Raw genomic sequence first — 21,506 nt, forward strand, 5'->3', positions numbered from 1 at the left:
AGAAATGGGAAAAAATTGATAATTTTCCGTAAAGTGATTATTGAAATAAATACTTTTGTTTGGGATTCAATATGAGTAATAAAGTATAATAAAATATTTTATTATTTTTTTAAATTAATACAATGAACTATTTTTTAAAAATTGCGCAGTATATAGAGATATTTAAACGAGATATGTTGTTTTCATCAAATGTCTGATTTAATTTTTTTGCACGTAACGTAAATACATGTGTTTTACATTTTACGTAAGAGACATATGTTTTTTTCACGAAATTCAGTATAAAAGGAGGTACTGCAATGATTAAATTACGATTTGCATCCTGCTCCGGGTTACTACTGAAGTGGATTGAAGTTCACGTATTTTTATTACATTATTGGTAATATTCAACATATTTAATTTAAAAATCTAATAACCGTTTTACAATAATTAATTAACTTTTTTATTTACAACTAATTTAATATTTAAGTTAAATAAACATGATTTATTATTATTTAATTTAACACTTATTAATTTTTAATGTTTGATTTACATTTAAACGAATAAATAAACTTATATATATATATATATATATATATATATATATATATATGGAGTGAATTTCGCTAGTAGTTATCACACTAGAAGTCAAAAGTACAATTTTTTCTTCATTTACTGGTTTTTTTTTATAATCGTCAATTAACGTTTCCTTTTTTATCAAAGTTAAACGTATATATCTTACGATGAAATTAATGAATCGTTATAATAAAGGGCATATATATATATATATATATATATATATATATATATATATATATATATATGTAACATAAAAACAAATTTTCTATATTAAATAAAATAGTTAAGGAATATACACAAGCGTAAAAGAATTAAAATGGTTGACACGTCAATATTTTAATCGAAATATCTTCTAGTAGTCCTTAGTTTTGGCACGATATTTTATTTCATAAAATGTTAACTATTTCATCGAAAGAAACATAATTTCATCTTTTACGAAGTAAAAGAAGTATTGTGATTTCAACAGACATCTATATTTTGACCATCCCTTTTTCATCCATTTTGAATAATTTCGGTGTGGCGTCTACGTACGTACAGGTGTATCTCGCATAATTAAAAAACGATTAGCCGTAGAATGTTGAAATTTAATATTTAGGACTGCTGTAACATCTAGTTGTGAACCTACTCTTTTGATTGCAATCAGAAGGACCAATAGTGTACAAATAAGCCAAAAATAAAAAAAATGAGTTTTGGATTTTCTCTTTAATAAGACCTCATTGTAATCTTTTCAACGATATATCATAAGTGGTAATTATTTTCATTGGTTCTGGAGTTATAGCCAAATAAAAATTTTAATTAATGAAATATTTGGATTTTACAAAGGGAAGGCATCGGTTCGAATCCGACTTCATTTTCTTTTTTTAAACGTTTTTTTAAAAATTTAAAATTAAAAAAAAAATATTAATCTCTCATTATAAAAAATTTTACATTAAATAAGAATTCAATAATAAAAAAAAAAGAAAAAAAAGTCGTTCTAAATGAAATAAAATTTTATGTACTTTCATTTAAAAAAAAATTGTTAATAAGTAATTTAATAGACGTACAAAGAAGTCATGTGGTGTCCACATCAGATTTTATTTCTTGAAAATTTATCGATAAATAAACGAATTACTGTAAAAAATTTGATGAAATATTTATCTGCCGGATTTCATCTACGTCGTTTATAAAAAATAAAATAAATTAATATTTTGATATTATATTTTATTAATATTTTAAAATAAATTTTGTAGATAAATAAATTTAACTATTATTATTATACATTTATTTTTATTTATCTATCGTTTAACAAAATAATGATTTAAAAATTATTTCAATTCTGCACTTGTAAAAATATACAACTGTATGATTTTGAAATAATTAGTATAGAATACAAATATTGTTTATTGGTGATTACGAAGAATTATGGGTAAACAATAAACAATTATTGATCTAAACAATAATTAATTAATAAAAAACAATACAAACAACCATATCATATACAGATAGAAAATTACTTCAAAATATTAAAAGGCCAGCATAATAAATAAATGCCGTGATGAGTTGGAAAGGATGTATATATATATTATATATATATATATATAAGTCATGTCTATTCATAAAAATGAATAATATTAAAAAACTACTTTTAATTTATTATACTTCTAAATTTTACTAAAATAGATATACATTGTTTTACATTATAATTATTATTAGTGGATATATTTTCCAATAAACTTTATATACAACGGATCGAGTACTTCGAAGAGACGAACAATAATTGTGCAAATAACAAATATTAACGTAAGACAATTATTAGAATTAATATATTTCCAGGAACAATACTCCTAATTCCCCAATAAAATAACCGGCAGCTGCTGATTTACAAGCTCAGGAATTTCCCAATTAAGTATTTTACAATACGATATATAAATAACAATAATTATTAAAAGTAAATACAATTATAAAATCCGTATAATATTTGATTAGTAACAGCATTCTGGTTTCTAACGGGTGACAAATTATTGAAATCCATTTTATATAAATATAACGTTTTTAAGTTTACAAATAATTCTGACTGTTGAGCATTGTCAATATTTAATTCATTAATATCTAAAAATTTGGGATGTCCGAAACTTTAGGGCATATTATGATTTTAGTGTTATCCTTATACATAATTTAAGTAATATTCTGATTAATCTATACTATTATATAAAGAGAAAGAAGTTTTCTTTTCTTACGTATAAACAGAAGAACTATATGGTCAATAGCAACCACATTTTTACACCTGATTCTCGTCATTATTGAGAAGGTTTTTACATTTATTTCATCATCTTGAAAAATTTGGAAAAAAGTATAATTGCCGGTTGAAGCACAAACATCAATAAATTGTGAACTGCGAGTGTCTATGACTGTGTGAGCTGGGTTTGAACAGAATGATTATAAGTATCTAAAAACCAATTTCTAGTTTATTTGAAATTCCGAGTTTCATTGGTTAAAATAATTTTTTTGAAATTCCGATTTTAAAATATTAAAATAGATTTTTGAATTTTTTCCAAAACCCTGTTATTTTTTTTTTAATTTCAATAAAAAATAAAGAATCAACAAGATTTTTGGTGAGTGCAATCTTCATATCAGTAAACTAGTTTATTCTAGATTTTTGAAATTAGACCTTGAAAAAGCTGAAGGAAGGTAAAAAAAAATTGAACAATTATTGTAAATTTTCCCGATCCCGACTATAGTAAACGAGATATTTAATAGATTTGGTGTTGCAAATATTCTGCAGATAAATATTTAAAAACCATTTTTGGGTTTTTTAAATACCGGTTGTTTTTAATGGGTGGGAAAGTGCCGTCCGTGACCAACACAGTCGTTGCCACCGTTACTGTATGTGTGACAGGCTGCAGTTACATACCGTTACTTTATTAATAAACACAAAATAAAAAGATTGACCGCTACGGAAAAGTAAAGAAACCACACAGCGCGGGCGAAGCTGTGTGGTTTCATACTAGCGAAGAATATTCTTTACATAAATATAAAAATATTTTTCCCGAAATGGTAATACAACTGCTTGTCAGAAATATGCACAAAATAAATAGGTGTCAAATCACAAGGTACAACCGCAATATTTTAATAAATGATGCTCATTTATTAGTGAATAAAACCTGCGAAGATTATTTTTGTGAAAACTAAAGTTTGTAACTTATGTCTGATGATTTATTTATTTTCTTCATACCTAATTTTTTACTCATTACTTATGTTTCCTAAAACTTGAAAAAAAGAATAAAATATGCAAACAGGTAGTCATGTCACTATCGATTCTTTTAATTCTAATCGATACAAGGCAATAATTTGTTGTGATTATTAAAAAGGAAATCTTGTACCGTTCGATCCGGTTTATATATATTTTAAATCACAACTTCAACGTTATCGGTTTTTAAGATAAAGAAATTTTGGCTGTTTCGCCGAATAGATAAAAAATAAAAGATCTCCGTCGAAGAGCGGAGATTTAATTGATTTTTGACGGTAATAACTGCAACGTAGGCGAACTAAAACGTAAGATTGAAATTAAAATAACGTTGAAATTTTAGTCAAACAATGTTTTACAGGAACCAAACAGCAATAGTAACAATTGAAGAACATAAAAAAGAAGCCGTAATAAGAAAGGGAGTCCGACAAGGATGTTCCCTATCTCCGTTACTTTTTAATCTTTACATGGAACTAGCAGTTAAAGTACAATTTAGATTCGGAGTAACAGTACAAGGTGAAAAGATAAAGATGCTACGATTTGCTGATATAGTAATTCTAGCCGAGAATAAAAAGGATTTAGAAGAAACAATGAACGACATAGATGACGTCCTACGCAAGAACTATCGCATGTAAATAAACAAGAAGAAAACAAAAGTAATGATATGTAGTAGAAATAACAAAGATGGACCGCTGAATGTGAAAATAGGAGGAGAAAAGATTATGGAGGTAGAAGAATTTTGTTATTTGGGAAGTAGAATTACTAAAGATGGACGAAGCAGGAGCGATATAAAATGCCGAATAGCACAAGATAAACGAGCCTTCAGTAAGAAATATAATTTGTTTACATCAAAAATTAATTTAAATGTCAGGAAAAGATTTTTGATAGCGTATGTTTGGAGCGTCGCTTTATATGGAAGTGAAACTTGGACGATCGGAGTATCTGAGAAGAAAAGATTAGAAGCTTTTGAAATGCGGTGCTATAGGAGAATGTTAAAAATCAGGTGGGTGGATAAAGTGACAAATGAAGAGGTATTGCGGCAAATAGATGAAGAAAGAAGCATTTGGAAAAATATAGTTAAAAGAAGAGACAGACTTATAGGCCACATACTAAGGCATACTGGAATAGTCGCTTTAATATTGGAAGGACAGATAGAAGGAAAAAATTGTGTAGGCAGGCCACGTTTGGAATATGTAAAACAAATTGTTAGGGATGTAGGATGTAGAGGGTATACTGAAATGAAACGACTAGCACTAGATAGGGAATATTTGAGAGCTGCATCAAACCAGTCAAATGACTGAAGACAAAAAAAAAATTATTTACAGATATTTTCTGTTTTAAAGTAGTATTCTTGAAATATATATTTAAATGTAGTATTTAATATATTTAAATAAAGAAGTATTTATGACCGTAGAATACACATACTAATAATTATACAAATAATAAATTATTATTTTTCCTAATTTATAATTTTTTTTTAATTTTCACTTTCGCGGTATATACGTAATTATTTAAACGAGCTGTGGTAAATTTCCATCAGGTGTTTGTTTGCAAATTCTTATTGTCAAAACGTAAATACAGGCTTGTGTATTTATTTTACGTAATAAACACGTACGTCTTTCAATATTAAATTTGTTTTATAATCAGTTGTTTGATTATTTTATTCAGATTATTATCCATCCAGTTCGAATAAAAAAATATTGAAACTAAAATAATTAACGTATATTAAATTAATACACTTATTAGTTAAAAATTAATTAATAATGATAATAAATTTGTAAATAAATTTATAAATAAATTTAAATTAAACAAAATAGAATTATATAGTTTTAGTATATTGCATTTAAGTCAAAATAATAACGACTTAATTAATATTGTTAATTCACCACTTGAAAAAATATGTAACTTATATGATTGTGAAATATGTAGTATAAAATATAAAGATTATTTATTTTTGATTACGAAGAATTATGGGAAAACAATAAACAATTATTGATCTACACAATACTAATTAATGAAACAGAGTAAAAAGAACCATACCATTTAAAGCTAGAAAATTCCATCAAAATATTAAAAGTTCATCCTAATTAAAGGAAATGCCATGAGGAGTCGGAAAGGATTATTTTAATTTATAAAATATATGTGTATATATATATATATATATATATATATATATATATATACACATATTTTAAGTCTATTCTGAAAAATGAATATTTAAAATAAAAAAAAACAATTTTTCATGTATTACATTTATAAATTATACAAAAAATAGGTATACATTTTATCATATTATTGATGGATATGTTTTTCGGTAAAATATACTCGTATACTTAACGGATTGATTACTACAAAGAGATAAATTGTAATTGCAGAAAAGACAAAGGGTTCAACACAATTCTTAAAATTAATACATTTCAGAAACAATACTCGTCCATATACAAATAAAAGATCCGGCGGCTGATAATTAGCTGGCTCGGATATTTCTCATTTAAATATTTTACAATGCGATATACAGAATGATTCAAGAGGATAAGGCAATACTTTAAAAACTCATTCTAGAAGCTAAAAATAAGAAAAACGTTTATATAAACATAGGTCCGTTAGCGAGTTATACAGAGTGAAAGATTTCGCCCGAGTTTCGGTTCCTCCGGGTAAATTAAGGTTTTTCTGAAATTCTGGGAAGGTTAATTAAGGGGAAAATCTCTACTCGTACATATTGTTTTTTTTTCCAAATTTTTTAAGATGAAATATATTAAAAACCTTCTCATTAATGTCAAGAAACAGGGATATAATATAGGTTGCTATAAACCAGGTTGTTTTTCTCTTTATCCCGTACAAAAAAATACCTCTTCTCTTTATATAATAGTATAGATTAATCAGAATATTAGTTAAATTATGTATAAGGATACCCCCAAAATCATAACATGTCCTAAATATTCGGGCATTCCATATTTTTAGATACTAATGAATTAAATTTTGACAAGGGACAACACTCAGAATTGCAAACTTAAAAACATTATATTTATATAAAATGGATTTGAATAATTTGTCACACGTTAGAAAACAGAATGTTACTAATCACTCTGCGACGTATTTATTGATGATTACGAAGGATTATGGGAAAACAATAAACAATTATTGATCTAAACAATACTAAGTAATGAAAAAAAAAATAAAAAGAACCATACCATTTAAAGATAGAAAATTCCTTCAAAATATTAAAAGGGCAGCATAATAAAATAAATGCCGTGATGATTTGGAAAGGATTTTTTTTCATATATATATAAGTTGTCTATTTTTAAAAATGAATATTTAAAAAAAACTATTTTTAATATATTATACTTATAAATTTAACTAAAACAGATATACATTCTATTATATTAATAATAATTATTATTGGATATGTCTTCCAATAAACTTTATATACAACGAATCGAGTACTACAAAGAGACGAACAATAATTGTGCAAAAGACAGAAATTACCCTAAGGCAATTATTAGAATTAATATATATCCAGGAACAATACACCTAATTCCCAAATAAAACATTCGGCGGCTGCTGATTTGCAGGCTCAGGTATTTCTCAATTAAGTATTTTACAATACGATATATAAATAACAATAATTATTAAAAGTAAATACAATTATAAAATCCGTATAATATTTGATTAGTAACATTCTGTTTTCTAACGTGTGACAAATTATTCAAATCCATTTTATATAATGTTTTTAAGTTTACAAACAATTCTGACTGTTGAGCATTGTCAAAATTTAATTCATTAGTATCTGAAAATATCGGATGCCCGAAACTTTAGGGCATATTATGATTTTGGTGGTATGCCTGTACATAATTAAAGTAATATTCTGATTTGTATATACTATTATATAAAGAGAAGAGGTATTTTTTTGTACGGGATAAAGAGAAAACAGCCTGGTTTATAGCTACCTAATTTTTATCCATGTTTCTTGGCATTAATGAGAAGGTTTTTAGATATTATCAATATACTATTGATAATAGTGCACGTGTTGTTACACGTACGCATTTCACTTTTGATATATTTGTATCTGGTTTTTTTCGCAACAGAAATCGAATTTTACAAATTATAGTCTATTTGTTTTACGATTGGCGATTTAAGAAAATAAATTATATCCTTAGAACTAATCTTTAAACTAACTTTTAATAATTTCTAAAATTCTCCAATGTTCTCTAATTTTGGTTCCAATGACAATCGATTTAAGTGATATTTTGAATCTTTTTCTATTTCATTGAATAACTTCTACTCTATATAATACAATGTTTTTTCCCGTCGCTTTCCCTGCCCCTTGGAACCGGATTCGCGACCATATGTAAGTACAGCTGCAAGGGGTGGCATCGCCTCAAACTATCTAGGAAGAGCGCAAGGCCCTGCCTAGGCAGCCGGTATTCGGTCTTCAAATGAGCGAATCCCAAAAGATTCTCCACACAAGGACTCCGGTCTTAACGCTTTCCCTCTAACGAGAAACCCCAAAGAGATCTCCCGCCCGGACTACGGTCTTAGTTTCCCTTAACGGCACTATAAGAGAGTCTCCACCCGATCATGGAAGATGAGACTCCGGAGCCTCTCACCCATCCCGGATGAGGATGTCCCTTGCAGATACCGCAGCGCAGCTTTGGAGATATTCATGATGCTGGCGTAGATGGGGTCACTTTACATCCTCGACCTCCGGGTGCATGTCCGTGCGATCTACATGACATATAGCGAGGTTCCTGTTTGCAGTCCCTCCTCACGTAGCCGGCCATACTGCAGGCAAACAATGACCACTTCGGTCTGGACCAAGATAAAATTTTGATCTATGTCCTACACCCCAACACCGAGAGCAAAGGTCACCTGAGGCACGTCGAGTCACCGGCAGGCCACATAGTCAATGCAGATGCGCCCGTCGAAAAGTAATTTCTCCGCAAGAAGAGGTGGCACGGCCAAAGTGACTACCTGTGTTGACCCGTAGGCCGGCCGCATGTACAGAATTTCAACCGACACTGACTCCTTCATGAACTCATCCGTCGTTGTAAGTACGTCTAAGTCCTTTACAACAATATGAGTCCTCCTGCCACCTTTCCAGTTAATTCTGCATTGGCGCAAATCCACGCGGACCCCACCCCCTCTGCCAAATTAGTAATGTTCTGTACTAGCGTAAAGGATTGGAAAACGTCTTTCGGCCAGCCTCTCAAGACCAGCCGTTCAATATCCGTTCCGCCACCCCACTGTTAATCGCTCGGCGAAGTTGAAGTGACCAGGTCTCGGGGTAGCTGCAAGCCTCCGTTTGGAGTCTGTGACGCCACATCGCTGATTATATGGTACGTTTAAGTAGCCTTCTTCGTCATCGTCAGCCTGATACAAAGTTCCGCCTCTGATTCCCGAGGTACTGCTTCTAAAACACCGTCAAATAAGTTCATCATACGAGCGTTCCTGTCCACTCGGTAAGAGCAATCTTTTATATCTACCTTGATAGTCGTATGTTGCTCAACTCTTAACGTCACACAAGTAAAGCATCAAATTATTTTGAAAGTATCTCTTCGGTGACGAAAGCGTTCCTGCGGGTCCTATAGCGGGTCAATTTCCCCTTCTGGTACATCCTGCTTCATAGGAGAGACATCCATGAAGGATTCATACCCTTCCAAGTTAAACGGGTCACCCGACAAATATCACCTGCCATAGGCGGGTAACCACACAGCTGCCGCTTCCCCGAAGTTGTAAAGGAACATCGCTGTTCACCCACACTGCCATCGGACGTAGTCGCAAGAGATGGCAAACTTTCCCCAAGGTCTCCACTGGTCGAGACTCCGGATTGACAGTCTTCCACCGTCGCCGAATCGACTTATTCCCCACCTTCTTCTCAGAAAACCTGGAGATTAAACGGTCCGCTCGCCGTAACTTTTCCACAACCATGTCAGTGAAACTCTCAGCGCCACTGCTATCACAGATAGCAATGGGGCTCCTCTTCTGGTTGGGCCATCTCCTTGGACCGATGAGGGCCGGCCAGGTCGACAAAAGTAATATTTTCTACGTACAAATGTAAGTAAGCTTCCCTTTTTTCCCTTTATCCCTTCCTCTTTTCCGCCTATCCTTTATTATTTTTTCCCTTTCGCCTTTCCATTTAGTTTTCCAGTTTTCCTTTTCCTTGTTTTTCTTTTTTCATTTTTCCCATTTTCCCCTTCTCTCCTTTTAACTTTTTCGATTTTTCCCATTTTACCTAACCGTTTTTTTTCCTTCCCCCTTTTTCACCCCGAGTATGAATCGGTCCAGTAGTTTTTTAGTGTATAGCGGACACACATATCGGAATCATTGAAATGGAATCGTGAAATATTTAGTATAGCTGTGTTGCTTTTACGTCCAACAGATAGCGCTGTTTTTATACATGTCACAGTTGTGACATCTTAGGTTTATAAATAGTAGGTATAAAAAAACGCGCGTATTCAAATGCAATGTTGTTTAAAAATTTCAGTACAATTGGTGAAGAACATTTGCAGATTTATATTTTCGAACAAACGAACATTTCTATTTTTATTTGTGTAGATGAAAAACTTATTACTTAATTCTTTAAAACTATTTTCAATTATGTAAAATACTTTATTGAATTAATTAATAATATGTATATTAACAAAGTATTGATTATTAATTTGACTTAAAATATCATCCTGTGTATAATTATTTATGGAAATTAACGGTTTACGCAGTTGTTTAGCGACAGTTTATACTTTATACGGAATCGGTGTATTTCTTCTCAAATAAACGGTAAATCCTTAAACACAGGGATCGTAGTTTAGTTTAAGCTACTGTTATATAAATTAAAAAATTATTAAAATAAAAATATAATAAAATATAAAACTTTTTTTTTATTTATAGATTTTACAAGGAAGAAAAATGGTACACTTTAAATTATGCTGCTTTCTGTTAATACTGCTTTCTTTTGTTTACTCTACTGAAGGTAAATAATTTTAATTTATAATTAAATTACTACTTAGCTTACGCCGTACAGAATTCACGTACCACATGAATCACACCTGGTTGATTATGCTGCTAATCTCTACTACTGTCTGTGATTTTATCGGTTTGTTAAGGGGAGCATTAAAATGTTCGATGATATATTTTTTGTAGATGACGCTTGGTTTAATTTGAGTGGTTAATAATTGGAACGATGGGTAATGGTACTCCAAAAATCCTTACATCATCCGTTTACGACCAGTACATCCACATAAAATTGGTGAGTGATATGCAATTACCAGGCGAAGAATAATTGGCCCCATGTTCTTTGAAAACACTCTTCCTTCAGACCTTTACCAAAAAATTGTTAACCACTTAATTAAAAATTTTGAGTTAAATGACAAATTTGTTGTTTCAACGACAGGGGGGTTACATGGAAGACGGAAAGAGCAACGATGGATCTTATAAGAAAGAGTAATATCGACTTACGGTCAGCTAGGTCACCCTACCTTTCTCCTGCAAATGTTTTGTCTGGTTTAACTAAAAGGTGGTGTATTTGAACATAATCCACACACCATTGAAGAAACAAAAGCCAATATAACTCAAGAATTACGAGAAATCGGAAGATGTTCGCTTCAAAAGTTGACTTTACTCTCTTTTTAATAAATATGAAAAACAGGGTAAAGGCTTGCATTGTTGAAAATGGTAAACGCTTTCAACATTTGTTTTAAAAATATTTGATCTTAATATTATTTTGCACAAATAGTGGTAATACTAATTGCATTAAATATCACACATTAGTTTTGTTTAAATGAGTTTAAATGAAATGGAATTACTACGACCAGTAATAGTAAAATTTAAGATATTTTTTTTTAGATCTAGTCAACAAGGAGAAGTTTTCAGAAAGAGAACCAGATTGGCACATATAAAGCCGGTGCTTTGTTCTTCTAAAATAGACTTTTTTTTTACTCTCCGATTCTGGTCCCACAATTAATCATACAAGAGCGTAGGGGTGTCCTTTCTACTCTAACAGCCCTTCCCACCTACCGGCAGTATGTCCGGCATGGCAGATCGGATCTTTATTTTATATTATACGAGGGTAAGTCAATTATTATCCGCAATTTAGTTATATTTTATTTATGTTGGTAGTACTGTCGTGTTGCGTAGATGACGCATGTGAGGTTTAATTGTTGTTATGTTTGTACAAGAATTGAAAAATTCAAAAACGGTCGCACAAGTGTTACGCACGACGAAGGAGCCGGACGACCGTTTACCGCCACAAATGAGGAAAACATTGAGTGCGCACGTGACACGGTTTTCTTAGACAGACGAGTAACTATTGATGAAAAGGCACATCGCCTGCAAATTAGCCAAGGTTCTGTCTACGAAATCAACCACAACAGACTTGGGTTTCATAAAGTTTGTGCAAGATTGGTCCCAAAACAACTCAAACAGTTGCATAAACAAACGGCGCTTGGACATCTGCCAAAAACATTTGGATGTTCCTTCTTAGACAGAAGTTTAACTGGTGACGAAACACGAATCCATCATTACGAGCCGGAGAGTAAACGGCAGAGTATGGAATGGGAACATCCAACTTCGCCCTGCAAAAAAAGTTCAACACCCAACCCTCCGCAGGAAAACTGATGCTTACTGTTTTTTGTGACTCACAAGGACCAGTACTGGATCATTATGAGGAAAGTGGCATGAAAATAAATAGTGCGCGTTACAGTGACATGCTTACTGCCAAACTGAAGCCTGCAATTCGAAATAAACGTAGAGGACTGCTTTCGAAATGTGTTGTGTTGTTGCACGACAATGTCCGTCCTCATACTGCTGTCCAGACTGTTGAAACGCACCAGAAACTTAACTTCGAAGTACTACCTCATCCTCCGTATAGTCCTGATTTTGCCCCTTTTGGCTACCACTTGTTTGGTCCACTCAAGGAGGCATTAAGGGTTCATCGATTTACCTCGTACGTGAAAGAAGCGGTGCATTCCTGGCTCGCAGTTCAAACGAAATCCTTCTTTTATGAGGGCACCAGGAAGCTTGTGCAACGATGGACCAAGTGCGTTGAAATGCAAGGGGACTATGTCGAAAAATGATGTACATGTAAGTTTCCTATTTGTATTGCAATAAAATTTATAACTACATTGCGAATAATAATTGAGTTACCCTCGTACTAGTAAGCCATTACTATAAGCAACCTATTAGACTATCTCATTAGATATGCAGTTTTTTAGCAGTGATCCTATTAGAGGCTTTCCAGCTTCCAGTTGTCATTATAAAAATACTACCACAATGGGTCCCTGATCCCTCATCAAGAACGGCCCACCTCGGCGAACCGTCCTCTCCAGATCGAGGCTGTCCTCCCTAACTAAACACTCATACGGTTATACACGATCATACCAACCGTCACGGAATTTTGTCTTCAATATTCTAAAAGCTAGCTTCTCCACATTTCTCTTGGCCTGCCTACTGGAAAGCATATAACACATAGTCCTCTCTGGCGTAAGCCAGGTCAAACCCAGCTCCTGTCGAACACCGTTCCACCGACAACAGTGGTTTATGGTGTGTTCTTGAATTCGCAGTATCTACAAACAAAGGTAGCGCGTTTGCCAAACCGGCACAGGTACTCCTCAAACTCCCCATGCCCGGTTAGCAGCTGGGAGAAGTAGAATTCCACCTTCCCAAAGCCACGTTGAACCCACAGATCAAGGCTATGTATAATGCATCTTTTCCATTGTCCCGTGGGAGAAGCATTCCAGACTTCCTGCCAATCTCAAAAGGATTTGTCTAGCCTCAACTTTAGGCATTTCGTCATACACTCTGTACAACATTTGAGCCCTCATAAGAACAGTAGGGATGATCGAAACCACTTCAGCAGCATTACGGGAAACAGTCCTGTATGCCGCAATAATTTTTATGGCAATTTGCCGCTGGATAGACGACAACCATCAACGGTCCTTCTACTGGTAAAAGCATCTATCCACGCAGTGGCCGCATAGAAAATTATGGATAAAGCCACCATGGATAAAGTCTGGTTGATGGTAATTATAAGCAAATAATTAGTAGTTTTTTTCAGCGAAATGAATTTATTGATGTATTTTGTATGCTTTCAGCTGAAACAAAACTGGACGAATACAACAAATTTTATACAGATTATAAAAAATTTATTGTGGGAAAAATTAATAAAAACGGTTTATATCACACACAGATCAGCTGTTATCAGTGTATATTTTTTGAAATTAATAAACAATTGTATATAATTAACAATTTTCCAAATACGCTTAATGAAACAGAAAAAGTTGATCAAATGAAATCAGACGCGAAATTATTTGCTGAAAATTACAAGAGTTGGGAAAAAACATGTAACACACACATGCCGACTGACACCAGAAATACGTTTTATATGTCTTATCCTACAACACATTATACACCAGAGCTTTTTTCAAATGGCCTGACCAGTGTTGAAGTATGCATGAATTTATTTGTGAGAAAAAATGGTAAGTATTTTTTTTTTGTATAACGGCATTTCTTTTTTTTTTAATCATATTATAATATATCTATTATCCGAACGACCAGGAATTTGTTCAGAACTTCCTCCTACTTACTGAAAAGAAACAACTTCTACCCACACAAATAAAAATTGTCGTCAATTTTTAATTTGCTGATGCGTACTCCTTACATAAGAAACAGTATTTTCGCTTATAATAGTGTAATCTCAAGTCGCTGTTTGTCGACAAACATCCTTTGTAGTTCAAAGACGTAGCCTTATTAATTCTTCGAAATTAAAGATGATGAGATTCACCTTTTTAGGCTGGAGTAAGAGGAAATCTGTTCAGTTAAGATAATCTATAATCAATTTACTGGTTTACAGGAGAAGAGAACGAAGCGAAGAATGCTAGACATGGAATGTAAAACTCTTTTCCAGAGTATACATTACACCAGGACATACTTTTAAAACAATAATGAAGAATGTACTGTGAAAATGGCAGACTATATATGAATAATAGAAAGCAATTACTAGAAAAAAAGATTTTCTGCCGGTATAGAACGATGAATTCTTTGTTAGGTTCCTCTACAATGGCCTCTTTAAACATGTGAATCTGTTAAAGTAACAAATTCGGAAATGAATCTAATTTACCATCCTCCGAATGAAGTCAAATATGTTACTTGCTGCGAACGATAGGATATACCATTGTGAGTTAACAATAGGCCCTTTATAGGAAACAGATTGTTTCTCCTCTGACAGGACCTTTATCTAAGGTAGTCGTTGAATCTATCTCCTAGATGCCTTATTATCATTATTCAAAATACGGTATTCGAAAAGACTACAAAAACGAGGAGATCAATACCAGATCCAGGATAGAGGAATGCCCGCGAGCGTAGAAAGTGGGCGACCCATCATTGATGCACACAAGCCCAGTAGTTCCTAGTAGTTCTTCTAGCGCTAGTCCTCTGTTGTTCGAGGAACCAGCCCCAGCCGCTACGGTACGGCAATTGAAAGCACCCACAACAATTGTCCTCTTTGGGGCGTTCATGACCATCCTCTGCAGTCCTAGTAGTCTGTCTTCGTACTCCGCGAGCTTCACATTCGGGCTTATATAGACCCCAAACAATATATAGTTACAGAGTTCTATCGCAACGACTCCTTCAGTCCTCAAATATAAGCTATAGTCCCAGCTTCCAGTAATTTTCTTGATAGCCACATCCCCAGCGGTATCTGGCACCCATCTAGACCCAGCCGCACTTGTACTCTCCAGTATTAGCTGTCTCCTCCACCAAGTCATGGGATAGGAGGCTTCGATGGTTATTGATTAGTAAGACTTTAGGCATCGCGCTTCATTCCGCATTCAGTGCCCCCGGTGCAGTGGTTTAGGCTACGGCAATCAAGACATTTGGATGCCTCTCTGCATTCCCGGATACGGTGTCCAGCGCCACCGCAGTTATAACAGAGATTGGTTCTGTCCGGGCCCTTACAGTCTCTGCTACCATGTCCGGTGCCCCAACAACGGTAGCAGAGCTCTCCTTCTACACGAATATAGGTCCTACAATCGACCCAGCCAACTCGTAGTATTGATGCCACCAGCTTTGTGGCGCCTCTATGTGTCTATAAATATAGTTACTTTCGTTTATCAATACCGGATGTCGCTTATACAGAATACATCCTTAATTATTAACATCCTGTTCATATTATCGATAGGAACGAAGTTACGGTATTTTTATAAAATTGATTCGTTCTGTATAGGCTGCATCCGGTTCTAATGACACTACAGTTACAGTATCAGTTACCCATCGTCGTCTTCTCTCTCCGCCAAACATTAAAATCTGATTTTTACTCTCAAAAGAAATGAAATACTCGTATTTTGCTTAAAATAATCATTGATAATATCTATTTCAGGTTATATTGAAAATGAAATTGGAAATTCAAATTTTCTTCCTATGTAAAAAAAAAGTTTATTGCAGTTTAACCGGCATCAAAGATGAACGGTACACATAATCGACATTATGTCAATACTGCTTTTTGTCAAAAAAAAGAAGAATTTACAGATAAATAAAATAGTTTTAGTTTATCCCTTTTCAGGGCTTTGCACTAAGTTACTTACCTGTGAAATGACTGAGGATTTTAAGTGTTGTTTAAAATTCTAGATATTATTGCACTTATATATATATATTTTTTTTTACAGTCAATATTCAGGAATTTTATAAAATAAAAGTACGTTATGAAGATGATATAGATAGTCACGAAAATTATCAAGGAATACCTGGTATTGTTAATACGAATAAAAAATGTATGAAATGCATTCAAGATTTTATATCGTATGAGGTACAAAGATGGAATGAAATTGAAGGAAACATACGTACTCATCTTACTGATGATAAAATGTTAGGAAATGATTTAAAAGATTTCGCAACACTTAAAGATATATTTACAAATTATCAAAGATATATTGATAAAATCCAGAAATGGGTCTCTAAATGTGCTTTGACTTCTGTATTTAATGTTCCTGAAGATGATTCGTTTACTTCGTTCACTCTAAAACAAGCACCATATATGGAAAACGGAAATAGTAGAAGACTGGAGGCGTGCATAAGTTATTTTGTTGATAAAGGTAAGTAAAATTAAACGTAACGTTAAGATTATTTGTCAAAGAATAGAGAGTTCATTTGGTCCGCAGATGTTGACTGATCTCGAGAGGCGACTGAAACGAGCTTTCTTCCCAGTTTAATCATTCCGTTAACTAAACCATAAGCGATTTCAATCATAATTTAGACGCTGTAGGCAGTTCTACATCGGATTTGTATGTCTATTTATTTTAGCTTTACTAAAGCCCTGTAATAACAAATCGATGAAAAAGATTTTTTTCAATGATAACAGTTTTAATAATTTGTATTTTTCTAGGTTCGCACAGTTATCGAAGAAAATATTTTTAACCCAGCTGTGTTGATATATTCCTGTAATAAACTTAGAACTTTCCTGGCTGGTTTTTCATGAGCACAAAAAGTGCTTAACGATTAATAAAAGTAGCGCATAAAAATTTCAAGTCAGCTGTTTACTATAATGAGTTCACTCTCAGACGTTAAAGAGTGTTGAATTTACTTAAATGTAGTAAGAAAATCTTTTTAAATATATTTAAATTTCTATAAAGAAATCTTGTGCAATAAATCTGATGTAGGATCATACAGAATGCAACAAAGCGTTTTGACAAAAAAAGATAAATATTTCCAATCGGATTTTCCGCTATACCTTTTTCATTTCAGGTAATAGTTTATTTAGATAAAGATATCTCAGTCCTCTAACAGCTAAAATGGAGATTATCGTTCAACTATGACCGAGATCGCTGTAGATGTAGCTGCGTCTACAGTAGGAGATTATTTTGTCTAGAAAGACGAAAACGTTGCAGGAAAGAGAGTTTTTCAGGCTTTAATTGTTATTTATCGATATTATTCTTACAATCATGAAGATAACGAACAAAGTGGGATCCAGGGCGGGAGGACCTTGACTAGCCGGAAAGGGCGATGGAAGTGAGCTCTGACCGGATTTATCAGAATATTAGCACACTATTAATTTTACTATAATTAATATTGATGTTTAGTAGACGATATTATTTAATTGACAAAATCACATATTTTTTTTTAATAAATTATGTCTTTTCTTTACTTTTCAGACCATACCGGAAAAAAATTTGTTTCTTCAGGGAAAACAAGAAGGTCTGATAATGAAATTGAAAGCAGGCCAACTGAGCTCATACAGCTAATTACTTCTTAATAAGTAACTAAAACTTATTAATTTTTCATTTATTCGAGTTTCCTGGAAACTCAAATAAATGAAAAATTAAAATTTAATATTTTATTAAGAATTCTACTTTCTTATATGTAATATGAAAGTGAAAATAAATAAAACGAAAAAGAAAATTTATTCAACTTTATTATATTAGTCACCTTTCCTGATTATTCATAGTTAAATGTTCAGTCTATTTTGATTACATTTTGTTCTATTCAAACAAAAAATAGGAAAATGTTTTTTACGTATAGAAATAATAAAGTTTTATTTATTACGTTTTTTTTTGTCTTCAGTCATTTGACTGCTTTGATGCAGCTCTGCAAGGTTCCCTATCTAGTGGTAGTCGTTTCATTTCGTTATACCCCCTACATCGCACATCCCTAACAATTTGTTTTACGTAATCCATACGTGGCCTGCTTACACAATTGTTTCCTTCTACATGTTCTTCCAATATTAAAGCGACTATTCCAGGATGCTTTAATATGTGCCCTATAAGTCTGTCTCTTCTTTTAACTATATTTTTCCAAATGCTTCTTTCTTCATCTATTTGCCACAACACCTCTTCATTTGTCACTTTTCCACCCGTCTGATTTTTAACATTCTCCTATAGCACCGCATTTCAAAAGCTTATAATCTTTTCTTCTCAGATATTCCGATCGTCCAAGTTTCACTTCCATATAAAGCGACACTCCAGACATATACTTTCAAAAATCTTTTCTTGACGTTTAAATTAATTTTTGATGTAAACAAATTATATTTCTGACTGAAGGCTCGTTTCGCTTGTGCTATTCGGCATTTTATATAGCTTCTGCTTCGTCCATCTTTAGTGATTCTACTTCCCAAATAACAAAATTCTTCTACCTCCATAATCTTTTCTCTTCCTATTTTCACATTCAGAGGTTCATCTTTGTTATTTCTACTACATTTCATTACTTTTGTTTTGTCTTGTTTATTTCATGCATAGGACTTCATCCATGCCTTTCATTGTCTACGGCATTAGCCTCCTTGTCCAGTTACCCACCTGACTCCTTGACCACCTTTGCTGCCACTTATTTACAACATTTTCCCTTTCGCCTGACTCTTCGGTTGCCCTTCTGGTCTTTCTACCATTTCATCCGCTACAAGATCCCACGGCGGCATTCCAGCTATCACCAATGCCGCCTCGGTCGAGACTTTACGATACGCCCTAACTGAGTTAGGGCGTACCATCATTGAGACAAATGAGTCTCAAACCCGCCATCACCTCTTCTAAAAGTAGCCCCCGTCTATCTGTAACACCACCGCCCCACGCAACATTCTTGGCTTTGAATTCACCACATATAACTACATCCTTACACACGGATTTCTCAACCTACTCAATTCGTCCAGAGTTTCTTCAAAGACGCCAAGCTCAACATTTGGGGACACATGTACACTGCAAACTAGAATGTCTGCAGTCTCTAGCCACACGTGCCCCAAACCAGCACCATGTCTTACCATTGGAATATTACTATTGAAACTACGTACAGCCGTACTGCAAGTAGCATCATGCCGCCAACTCTCATCCTGCATCTTCCTAATATTAGGCTCCGACACAACCACTAGATCCACACCTCTCCTCCTCACAATTTCCATTATGCCATCGTGAGAGGTTAAACTCTTGTTCATGTTTACTTGTCGTAATCTAACCATTTTTCTTGGCACATTCAACTCCTCCGATTCTGTGCCTAACTTCACCACATATCAAACACACAGGCTTCTTCTTACACTCCCTGGCCTTATGTCCAGCATCCCCACAATTGAAATGTAACCCTGACCTATCAGGACAGACACATTTGGCAGCTATATGCCCGCCCTCATGGCAACGAAAACATCTCACCTCATAATCACTCATTGTCAACCGGCACAACACCCATCCAATCAGAATTCTACCAGCCTTTCCTCCTCCATCTGCGGTAATACGACAGTTGCATTCCTCGTATCACCGTAAGCCATTCTAAGTGACAGAATCTTCAGGTCCATGTCCTTATTCTCCATTCCGGTCCTCACAGCCGACAATATATCTCTCTCAGTAACGTTTACCTCTCATTCCTCTCGTAACGTTCACCCCAGCCAACTTCTCTTTCACTACTTGTTGCGCCACGTTAACCTTGTCCACCGGCCCTCTTACTCTTGTATGCAAGTCCTCACCACCTCCCTTTTTAATTGACAACACTTCACTCAATTCTTCCTTACTAACCTCCTTCTTAACTTTTTTCAACAAGTCTGAATAAGAGGTACCCTCCTCCTTTAAAACTATTATACTAGAAACCTCACCTCTGATCTTCTGCTCACCCTTGAGAACCATCACTCGTGACTTATCCTCGTCCATAAAAGACACCTTCTTCTCATTTCGTCTCCTGGCCACATATTCCAAAATCGTTTTACAAAGCCAACCAGTACTGTTACTTACAGCCCCGTAAACAACATTTAATTGAAGCTCAGTGATCTTCTTTATCATCCGATATAGATCTTCAGCCACCAATCTTTCACCCACAGATGTATCTACGACAGTTGTATAGCAGGTCCCCAACTTTTCTTCCTCAAGCTCACCCAGTAACACCTCCGTGTGATCCTTTTCCACCACTACTTGTCCTCGCTTCAAGTTACCACTTCTCAGCAGTCTTCTCAACGAGATAGTACGCTCTAAAATCCTCTTCCCATACTCCGTTTTAGAGTCTTTGGCAAGATCAAATACAACAATAATGTCCTCCTTCGACACACCAAAAACCGATTCTTTTCTCTCCTCGCACTTCTCAAAAAACGTGGCAGGCCATCTCTTAATCACTATATCAGGTATCTCCTCTTCTAGTACTCCCGCCTCGACCTGGCGAAGCAGCTTCCTACTCTCAATCTGCGCAGTCTGGGTAGCTGCCTCTACTCCACCACAACTTATAGAACCTCCACACGAGTTGCCAGAATTCCTCAACTCAATTATCCTTTTCATTAGCTCAGTAAGCCATAGAGAGCACTCCTTAATCTCCAATTTCGTGTTGGCATTCGCAGCCACTAATTTTGCAAACTTTTTAATCTGGACTTCGATCTCTTCTAACAGACGTTCATACGAACACGCCTCACCAGATGCTACCTCTCCATCATCAGTCTCCTCCCTACGCCTCTTCATCAACTTATCCAACGACCCAGTTCTCTTAGGCGACTTAATTAATACTCTAGTTGCCCCGGTCTTCATCACAATAAAGGGTCCTCCTTCTTCCTCGAACGGTATAACCTTCTTTTTCTCTCTAACAGGCGACCTAGGCAGGCTCTTTCTCGGTCTGAAGCCCTGTTGTTCTTCCATGCTCTCAGCACTAGCAAAAACAAAAAAACGTCCTTAAGTCTCCACAAAAAATTATTTAAAAAATTTTTTTAATTCTGACTTCTCAAATGTGTTTAGGATTCAATTCCGCATAAATTGAGTACCCACACGTCACTTCTGAGATGGATGGTCAGAAGAGGAGG

The 21,506-nt window shown here is 34.1% G+C and overlaps 1 protein-coding gene across 2 annotated transcripts; it reads left to right on the forward strand.

Moving 5' to 3' along the window:
* Window positions 1–221: 221 nt before the first annotated feature.
* Window positions 222–18,164, forward strand: LOC142333694 (uncharacterized). 2 transcript variants are annotated; one of them, XM_075381120.1, is made up of 5 exons: window positions 222–376; window positions 10,664–10,745; window positions 13,864–14,247; window positions 16,432–16,857; window positions 17,914–18,164. In XM_075381120.1, exons 2-5 carry the CDS (start codon window positions 10,682–10,684, stop codon window positions 18,012–18,014), a joined length of 975 nt encoding a protein of 324 aa, XP_075237235.1. In that variant the 5' UTR covers window positions 222–376; window positions 10,664–10,681; the 3' UTR covers window positions 18,015–18,164. The 2 variants fall into 2 exon arrangements, with proteins under 2 accessions (XP_075237235.1, XP_075237236.1); XM_075381121.1 differs by lacking the exon at window positions 10,664–10,745 and having other exon boundaries at window positions 256–376.
* The last annotated feature ends 3,342 nt before the right edge of the window (window positions 18,165–21,506 follow it).

The sequence above is a fragment of the Lycorma delicatula genome, chromosome 13 (genome assembly GCF_047948215.1).
Source record: "Lycorma delicatula isolate Av1 chromosome 13, ASM4794821v1, whole genome shotgun sequence".
NCBI classification, from domain to species: domain Eukaryota; kingdom Metazoa; phylum Arthropoda; class Insecta; order Hemiptera; family Fulgoridae; genus Lycorma; species Lycorma delicatula.